Source organism: Belonocnema kinseyi, chromosome 5 (genome assembly GCF_010883055.1).
Source record: "Belonocnema kinseyi isolate 2016_QV_RU_SX_M_011 chromosome 5, B_treatae_v1, whole genome shotgun sequence".
Lineage (NCBI taxonomy): Eukaryota > Metazoa > Arthropoda > Insecta > Hymenoptera > Cynipidae > Belonocnema > Belonocnema kinseyi.
Window position 1 is genome coordinate 44425692 of NC_046661.1, and position 10181 is coordinate 44435872.

Below are 10181 nucleotides of genomic sequence, written 5' to 3' on the forward strand. Positions count from 1 at the left end.
TGGCCCTTCAAAAACCTGATAAATCTCGAGAATTCTTCTATTATGTGAGAATTGCGAGTAAATAAATAAACTTTCAAACGATTCTAACCGTTCAAATACTGTCGTCTGCTATTTGCTGATTACCATCTTTCGCAAAATTCATATTTGTCGCAAAAACAATGAGATCCTCAACAAATTTTTTGATTTTTCAACATTTTATTGATCCGAGGACCTCGCGAAACCCCGGATATTCGTCAAGTTTTCTTTCTTTCATTCGCAAATTCTTCGCAAAAATATTTATTAAGTCAGTGCCGTACCTATACAAAAAAATTCCAGGTCGCATTTAACCAACACCCTTAAGACAACAAGATTTTTGACTTTCCGTCAACGCGTGCATGTGAAATGAAACTTATAGGTTAATCTAAGTCAGCTGATTGTTAAAATTCATAAAATTTATTCGCCATCGTTCAGTTATTAAAAACATGAAATTAATATTAAATTAAAAATTAAATAATTTTATGAAATAAATATTTTTGTTTAATGTAAGCATTAAATAAATTATTCATTTATGCCTAATAAATCAAGTTGTTTTATCCTTCATTTCAATGAGATTAGTAGAAGAAAAAAGAACTTAATTTATTTATAATTATAGAAGACGAATTACAATAAACAAGGCACTTATATCCATTTCAAGCTACCAAAAATGAACTGCATCTACATTCAAAATTCATCATCTTGTATTACTGTGTAATTTTCAATGAAAATATCATGGCTTAGAAAAATATTATAATTAATAATAAAGGTCAAGACAATTCTGTCAGGTGATAAGCATTAATATGTTTTAATGTTGTCAATTAAAAATTAAGTCGATTTTAGGAACACGCGATGGAAAATTTGGATTTCGGTACACAGAAAACCGTTGCTGATGTTACGGATGAATTATTTAAAAGAAAACAAGGATCGAGTGTCAATCCAGAACGGATAAGCATCGTTACTGCAACACTTCAAGATGTTGTGAGAATACAAAATAATTTCAAATAATTAAATTAATGAAACCAAAAGCCATAAAGCTCACATTTGATAAAAAAAATTATTCAGGTGACTCAGTGGCACGGAATCTCTGAAATTGCAGCTATGCTTATGAAGAAACCTTCCACTATATCACAACAACAATATCCCAAAGATGTTCGGACAATATTCATGCAAATTTGCATATTTTATAGAGGAGCTTGCTTTGCTTTAGGTTAGCATATAAATTAACCTTCAGAGAAAACATTGCGTCAATTTGTTCCGCAACCAATTTCTTGATCGAGAAATTTTTTAAAGAAATTTTAAAAGTGGGCTGTCTCTTAGGTTCCGGTAATATAGTTCGAGGTCCGAACTATAGTTTCATATACTTATTATAGTCTCTAGAGCGGTCAAAAGTCGTTAAGAAGCTTTTGATCCTTGAGCGAAAAAATAGGTGTGCTCTCGGAGGGTTTAACTAAAAAATTATCAATGAAATTTAGAACAATAATAAAAATTGCAAGCTGAAAATACTTTTTAATGACTCAGGTGAAATATTTGATGTAGCAGATTTTTAAATGATGCAATCCCATTTTTCGAAAATTAATATTAAACGTTGGAATAGTCCATATCAGCAATTCTTTGGCTTAAACGAAATTTTCGGGATTTTCAGATTAAAAGATTTCAAAGTTAAATCAGTTTTAATTTTAAGTATTTAGCATTGTACATTATCAATTTAAACATTGAAAATTGAAGACTTTCCATTTAATTGTTTTAGTAAAGTGCTCAGATGTGTATAATTTGTGCAGAATTGACTTTTCTGGAACCAGGGGTACTTTTTGGGGCACCATGGGGGTAGATTATGGGTGAAACTCCATATAATTGATACATATCATTGTTCCTTCCAAAGTCATCTACAAATCACCATTTTCCCAGAACCACAGAAGTTATTCCGAAAACCGCAGAAAGTGCTAATTTTTCCGTGTACCTTACATGGGAAAATTCGTAAAAGACACGTAGGTGTCTGTTAAAGTCAGAATTCCGAAACAGTAAAATATGCATCTCCTTTTTTTTGGATTTAGAACCGCATTGTAGAGATCGTTGCCCTCCATCTTCCCCTAAATAAAATATTAAGAATACTAAATTTATTTTTAATTTATTCAATGAAAAGTGAATCGTAAATTTCTTTTTTAGGCGAAAAAATGAAAAATAGACGAATAGTTTCAATATCGCAAGTGCGGTGTTTGTTGATTCCTCGTTATTGGCTGTTGAACAAAAATCGTGCCAGCATTTGGGAACGTGTTCGGTTATTTATCGATTCAAAATATCCCATGGGTGATGAGTTATTTCAGAAGTTCGTTAAAAACAGAAGGTAATTTTTGCAATGTTATTTTCCGTTATTAAAACTTTGATTATTCTATTACTTCAATATCAAATTAATTTAATTAGGGGATAGAGATGTTATTTCTTTTCATAGTCATAATGTGTTAATGTGTTATGTATAATATGAAAATAATTTTAATACTTTAAGACTGATGTACTATTTTCTACTCTTAGGTGGGAAAAATTTAAAAGGGATTTTGTTGAAGACATAATTGCAAAGAAAGATCTTTTGGTATACAATGATACGAATAAAAGCGATGTACCATATTCGATAAGGATCAACAAAGTATAAAAGTTTAAGAAGAAAATATAAACTCTAAAAAGGGAAATCACTAATAAAGTATTAAAGGTCTTAAAACCAAGTAAAAAATTCAAAAAAGCACTATTTTGCTATTATTATTATTATTATTATTATTATTATTATTATTATTATTATACATTCTCATCTTATTTACAGCACTCGATACATAATTAAACTTCATAAATGTAATAACGTACAAAACTTATGGCTAATAAAGTCGATCTTTGTAGGTACAAAACTTCCAATACATTAGGAGTAAAAATCTCAGCATTTAAATCTACTTTTCATTGCATTAAGTTAAATTGTTTAAACTCAAGCTAGGCGAGTTTACATTAAGACATTTATTTACTCGAAACTATAGTTGTATTATATCTACGCGCTCTCAATCATACATTAAGCTCTCGAAAAAGACTATTAAGTACATTCGATTCTGGTAAATTTATATGATATGAATCTGTTCATCAAATAAGCTTAAGAACTAAAAGTAAAAATTCATTAAAATAAATAGAGTGAATGATTTACAAACTCTCATGAATTTATCTCAGACATACTTGTGAAAAAACGAGTAGTTCAGAAATCGCGTTTTATCTTTGTAAGATCCGAAAAAAGCAGCTTATTTTTAAAAATTTTTAAGTTTTCTAAACAGTTTTTGAGAAAGTAGAATATAATCTTCTGGAAGAATTTGAAAATTCTTAAAAACTCTCTTTAAGTACATATTCGCTACATCACTGGCTTGTATCTTTTTTTATTAAGTAGGCTTATTAGCTTGCTGTACATAATCAAAATAATCAAAGGATAAGTTGTTTTACTGATAATCAGCTGATGAACTTGGCTCATGACAACTGATTACAGAGATTTATAATCATCAGTTGATTTTCTAACATTTGGTGTTTGAAGAATCAGATTCTCTTTCTTGATATAACTAATGAATAATGCGATGTTAAAAAAATGTAAACACATGCTTCCATTCGTTCACTAAATCTCACAGCCACTCTTTGTTAGTAGTGAATTTGGTCCCTTGATGAGAACCCCCTAAAGTTTGTTATTACGTATAAAGAAATTATATCTAATGGCACTTTCGCTCTCTTCGTTGTGGAGGCACTTTAAAAAAAAGTTTTTGCCTCTTTCTTTTGAGAGACTGAGCATAAAAAGAAATCTTCAACGGTTATATATGTTTTCTTGCTGTTGTTTTCATTCCATTTTTTTTTGTATTTTCATCAGATTTGACAAAAGAACAATGGGTTAAGAAATTACTTAAAACTAACTCAAATTCATTCTTTGGCAACTCAAAATTTCAACATTAACAAGGTTTTAATTGTAAAAGCTTTTAATCTATTAAAATCAGTAATGGAATATGAAAGTATGCTAGTAATTGTCAAAGAAAAAAAGGATCTAATGCAAATCAATTCCAATTGCAAGCCACTTTTGAAGGTAAATATTTTAGAAGTAAAATTATTATAAATTATTATAAAAATTATTAAAATTAGAATGAGTTCAATGAGAACAAGAATGGCTCAAACTTAAAAGTTAAAAAATTATCATTGCAAATTAAGCAAGAGTTGAAAATATTTCTTACTTCAGAAAAGTTTGTAGCCATACTGGACTTACGTTTTTAAAGGTTCTTTCTCCCTAAAAAGTAAGTTATATTGCTGCTAAACTTACTTTGTAATAGTTCCTTTTTTAAGTAATTTCTCACCTAAAGTTTTTCTATTCTATCTTTTTTCATGATCATTTTGTATTTTCATCGCTGCGTGCATGAATAGGAGAACTGCAAATTTATTGAACAACAACACATAGATTTCCTTAACTTTAGTTGTTTTTGTCCATTTTGTTCTGCGATATCCTACCTTCATTATGCTCATTGATTCAAAAATATTTTGGTTACACTTCTTCAGTCTAATCATGAATTTATAAATTTCACTGTCCCTATCTTCATTTTTATGCTGTTTCTCTTCCTCTTCTGTTTCTTTCTACTATACAGTATTATCATAATCCTTTTTATCGCGCTTTGTTCTTTATTTTACTCTTTTCGCGTATTTGTGTGTTTCGATTCTCAACTTTCTCCTATTATATATATCCAGTTTCGTTTGTACTTTTTATTTTTACATCAATTTTAATCATTTTTCACTTCTTATTATTGTATCTTTTCATAATTATTTTATGCGTTCCTAAAATCACGTTATATGCCAATTTTACAGAGTTCTTAAATTTTCAAAAAATAACAGGCTTTTAAACTGTTGTTTCATCGTCCTTCTTGTTCATGAATATGTAACTAGGATTGCTAAATCCATCAGGAACATCTCTCCTTAAATCACTCTTCTGCTTCGGCATATTCACATAATTATCCTGCGTCCTAATAATAGAAGAAACGAATTTTCCATTTGATTTATCTTGATCATCATCATCTTTTTTTGTATCTAGACATCGAAAATTAGGAGTATTGGAGTAGTCCAAATTAAGATCAGGTTTCACTACAGGCTTATCTCTCATGGATTGTCTTTCTTTAACGAATCTGGCTCTTTTTGCGCGGATGTTAATAGGTTTGAGGTAAGGGTCATCTTCTTCCTTAAGCATTGGATCAGACTCCATGTCTTCAGAGTCAGAATCACGTAGCGATTTTTTATCAGGTGGTAAAGGAAATTGGAAGTGAGTGTGGTTGAAATCATGTCGAGGACTGAAAATTAAATCATCATTGCCTGAAGCACTCACTCTGAGGTAGGCAGAATCTCCAGGTCCTTCTGATGGCAAACATGGAGAGTTGACGTACTCGTGAGTTGGAGATGAAAGTACTGCATGATCAGGAGCCGTCATCATTGTTAAGTAGTCATTCTTTCCTTCCAAAATAATAGTGTTCATATCTACATAAGGTGTGTTCAAATCCACGTAGTGCTGGAGAAAACAATTTTTTCTATTAAATAAGTACAGTAAAAAAAAAAGATACGAATCATATCGTAAGATTGATTTCATTTAAGGCATTAGTAAAAATTTGAAAGTTGCAATAAATGTGTTACCATTTTCACACTTTCTTCTAACAATTCGCCGATGCTTTCCACAAGGTACGAAAATGAAGGTCTTAAAGTTGGCTTTGCTTTCCAACATTTGAGCATTATGTCATATCTGCAAAATAATTTTCAAACAATGTGTATTTCCTTATATAAAAACTACGAAACAATCAGTGTTTTTAAAATGAAAACGTGCAACACGTGACTTCTTTACTAATTATTCAGCTATTATGTAATATTTTATGCAATATTTTCTATTCACATATAGTACATAATTAATTATAATATTTTTATGTGATTATTACGTATTTTGTTCCATAATGCTTTTATATGACAGTTCTGTTTCATTTATTTATAAGATACAAAACAAATTAATGGAACACTTCTCATTCTTGTTAGATAAAAATGATGTAACGTAGATATTTAATGATTATTTTAGAATGATAATATAACTCACATATCCTGTGTAGCATACTCAGGCAGTTCCATTCTGTATCCTTCAATTAGTCTATGGTATTGTGTCTCAGCATCAATACCATGATAAGGAGTCTGTGCCAATGTGAAAAATTCCCATAATACTATACCAAAAGACCAGACATCTGATTGCGTGGAAAATACCCTGTCTCGAATAGACTCAATTGCCATCCATTTAATTGGCAAAAGCGCATCACCTTGTTTTTTATAATTACTATCTTTGTACATTGTTTTTGCTAAACCAAAATCGCAAATCTTTACAACGTTGTTTTCTGCTAGTAATATATTCCTCGCTGCAAGATCTCCATGCAAAACCTAGCATTAAAGAAAATAAATTTAATATTACACATTAAAATTACTTATCATTAATCCCGAGTAAAAATGTTTCGACTTGAGTTCGACTTGAAGTGCCCCCAATCAAGACATGCTAAAGTCGAAAAGGTCGACTTGAGCATGTCTCAGTTTTGAGACGGAGCCACACTTCAATTTATGACTTGGAGAGAAGTTTCTATGTCTTGACGACATGAATTTATCTCTTGAATCGAATTTTTATGACTCCGACACGAACGGTTTGTAACTTCGAGTGTATACATGTCCTAAAAAAAGGGTCATGACGATGATACCGAAAATGTTGTTTGTTTTTACGTATTTCTAACGGTTAAGGAGATCCTTCTAGAAGGTTATAATATGTTTTTTTTTTTTTTTTGAAGAAACTGTTTAAGTTTTATACTCGTTCAAACCCACAGATTCTGAATTTTTTAATTAAAAAGAACTAATTTAGTCATTACAAATTTTTCATCCATCAATGTTAATCTCATTTATAAGCCGAAAAAGGTTCGTATTGAGGCAGGTTTACTTGAAACAAGTAAACGTCGGCTTAGTCAAGACACGGCTCGACTTGAGACAAGTAAACGTCGTTTTACCTAGCGTGGCCATAAAAGTAAGGCGAAGGCTTATGTCTCGACTTAGGTTTGAGACGCAGCCAGACATCGATGTCTTGGAGACGTACTCAAGACATAACCAAGTCGAACTCAAGTCGAAGCATTTTTACCCGGGGTGTTACGATGCCATTCAGTTTTATTTAGCCGAGGTCGGTTGCGTTCTGATTTTTAAAAGTTTTTTATTATCGACTATAGCAATTATTAATGTTTTCGGAAATTGTTTGTCACGACAGTTTATTCAATTACTTTTTTAAATTTACTTTCAAAGTGCAAGGGTGTAACAAAATTTCACATTTATGTGCAATATAAAATTTAGAAAAACTCAAATTCTATGATTTAGAATGGAACTGAATGATAACAGGCATATTGGGGAGCCTTTAAACTTTTATATAACATAAGCCAAAGTAACATTGATATAAAATAAAGGGCAAAAATTGTATTTTAGAAATATCTATAATATAACGTAAAGTCTTTTTGCAATTTCTAATACTTGAATATTAAAAATTCGACTTTGAAATTCGTTTCTTTGGAGATCTTTTTCACTTTCGGAGATGCATGGGAAAAAGTGAATGGCTGAATTTGCCATTTTATTGTGCATCATTTAAATTTTGAATGCATTTTTCCTGGAACTAGTCAGTTTTACCGTTTTCTATTGGAACAAGGGCAAGGAATATTTCAAGTTTTGGTATTTACTTCCAGGGAGAAAAATAACAAATCCAAGGTTTACAGTATAATAAGTTCTTTCTTCATTTAATCACTTTAAAAATGTTGCGTTGGTGGTGAGCGTTTAAAATATTGCTATTCTGAGGTTCGGTTAAACGTAGTAACGACTACGGTGAAATTGATTTTTGAAATTCAGCTGCGAGAAACATTTAAATTTCTCAATATTTGGCCTACTTGAACTTCGCCGATATCTTATTTAAGCAACCTTCAAAGTAGCAATATTTTGAGATGTTTGGAAAATTGCTATTTCAGTAGGAAAAGGGTTGGGACAAACGCGAATTTTTCAGAGCGATTAAATGACGAACTGATTGAAATACTGCAAATCCTAAATTTCGTTTATCTCCCTACCAGATATTTATCTTTAAAAATAAAGAAAGCCTGGAAAATATCGAATTTTAAAGTGCATTTTCTAATGCTGCAATACAAGAAACTAAAAAAATGGTTTTAAATAAAAAAATTAAACAATTTTAATTCATTATTTGTAATTAAATTTACTTTTACTCTAACTATATAAAAGCTTAAAGGCTGTTCAATGATTTAATTCAATTCCATTTAAATACGTAAAATTTGAGCTTTTCTCAATTATATAATAATGAACATAAATGTGACATTTTCCTGCACCCTTGCAGTTTGAAAATCAAATTTCAAAAAGAGTAATCTAATGCAGAAATGTCCAGCTAGGAAAAATTCCGGCTAGGAACACATGTTCAGCGTCCACCACTATTTCGTCTGTGGAGAGCCAGGGTGGTGGTAGACGCATAGTTCAGGCTCTCCTCTCCAATGCAAACAGTACTGCAGATACGAAATATCTGCCAGGGTGCCTGGGGCGACAAACTTTTCAATATAAAATTGTAGTAGTGACTAGAGTTTTAATTATTTTATTTGAGTATATTTACATTAATTTTCAATTAATGTAATTCAAAGGAGAATCCTGCAAAGTATTTATTTATTGTACATTATTCAATATTTTAATATCACAGTTTTGGTTGACTGATACATTTGAAAGTCTAACAATATATTAATATGATGAAAAATGTAGAAAGATAAGTTATTTATATAAAATATGAATATATATATATATTGTTTTACTTTCTCATACATGCAAGTGGCACCATTTGCCAAAGATCTATCGTAAACTTTTTGAGTTTTACACTTGCTCCCAATATATAAGTTAGGTAGACTGATGATATACATTCTATATTACTATTCGAACACATCAACGTAGTAGGCTGAAACCCACTTTCGAATATTATATTTAATACATATAATAAAAATTTAAGAAATTTAAATTAGACCAAAATCCAAATTAAAAATCCTATTTAACGTCCAATAATCAAATTGATGCAAAATCTTGTTAAATAAAACAGGAATCCAACGACCAAATTTGGACCACAACGAATAAACAAAAAACAAATAAAATTTTCGGACTAAAATAAACAAGAGAGAAGAAAAATGAAAAGGCAGCCAACCACATCCCCTTTCTTCTCTTTTTCTTTCTTTTGTCTTTTTTATTTTTATTATCATCAAATTACAATAAAATAAAAATAAAAAACATAAATAAATAAATCTGCATTACCAACGTTTCGGTGCTCGTACAGAACCCTTATCAAGGCAAGAAAAATTAGAGTGGTAGAAATTATAATTATATTTCATTTCTGTAAATTAGCCTTCTACCTTGTGCATGATTTTAATAATATGTAATACTGCAAAAAGTATCACCCAAAATTTCTGTACATTATACACACAATGTAAAAAATGGTGATACTAAAATGTTGAATAATGTTCATTTGTACAGTAAAGAAAAACTTTGTGCAATGCTGGTTTTAATCATATTTATTGTCAATAAATGTAAAAATACTGAAATAAAATAATTAAAACTCTATTCACTATTGCAAATTTATATTGAAAAGTTAGTCGCCCCAAGCACCCCGACAGGTATTTCGTATCTACGGTACTGCTTGGTTCCGAGAGGAAAGCATCAAGCACGCGTCTACCACCATCCATTCCCGGGGGGAATTTCCCCTGCCTGGGGCCTGGGCACAGGGATCCCAGATTTGAAATGAGGTACACTCCAATCCTATCACAGGTCAATGCCGGTCAGAGCTGCCAGATCGTGGATGAAATTTACCACCACCATACCTACGTTTGGGAACCGCAAAACAGAAGAGGCATGATTAAAACTGTGAGTTCGTGTGTAAGCCGAAAATGCACGATTCGACTTCGGTTTTCTGCTGTACGATGATTGTCGATCTGATAGCTTCGGAAGACTTCGGTGGTCTTTTATTTATATCTCCATCCTCATTTGAAAGAAATGGAAGAAACTGGCGAATTTAATGTTTCGCGTGATTCTTCATTTCATGCATGAGTTAATTT

At 30.9% G+C, this 10181-nt stretch overlaps 2 protein-coding genes across 4 annotated transcripts in view; one reads left to right on the forward strand and one right to left on the reverse strand.

The window, feature by feature from the left end:
• The window catches only part of LOC117172387, a 5997-nt gene extending 3217 nt beyond the window's left edge, over positions 1-2780 (forward strand). The window contains exons 7-10 of the mRNA XM_033360251.1: positions 856-993; positions 1078-1222; positions 2179-2356; positions 2542-2780. Coding sequence (XP_033216142.1) covers positions 856-993; positions 1078-1222; positions 2179-2356; positions 2542-2659 — 579 coding nt within the window. The 3' untranslated portion in view covers positions 2660-2780. The remainder of the gene's footprint in view (positions 1-855; positions 994-1077; positions 1223-2178; positions 2357-2541) is intronic.
• Positions 2781-2806: 26 nt separating this feature from the next.
• Positions 2807-10181, reverse strand: part of LOC117172386 (vascular endothelial growth factor receptor 1) — a 170861-nt gene continuing 163486 nt past the window's right edge. For 2 of the 3 annotated variants that reach the window (XM_033360249.1, XM_033360250.1), the window contains 3 exons: positions 6128-6459; positions 5680-5785; positions 2808-5557 (listed from right to left, as the gene is read on the reverse strand). In XM_033360249.1, coding sequence (XP_033216140.1) covers positions 4898-5557; positions 5680-5785; positions 6128-6459 — 1098 coding nt within the window. In that variant the 3' untranslated portion in view covers positions 2808-4897. Of the gene's footprint in view, positions 5558-5679; positions 5786-6127; positions 6460-10181 lie in introns of all 3 variants that reach the window. The other variant, XM_033360248.1, reaches the window with a different exon arrangement.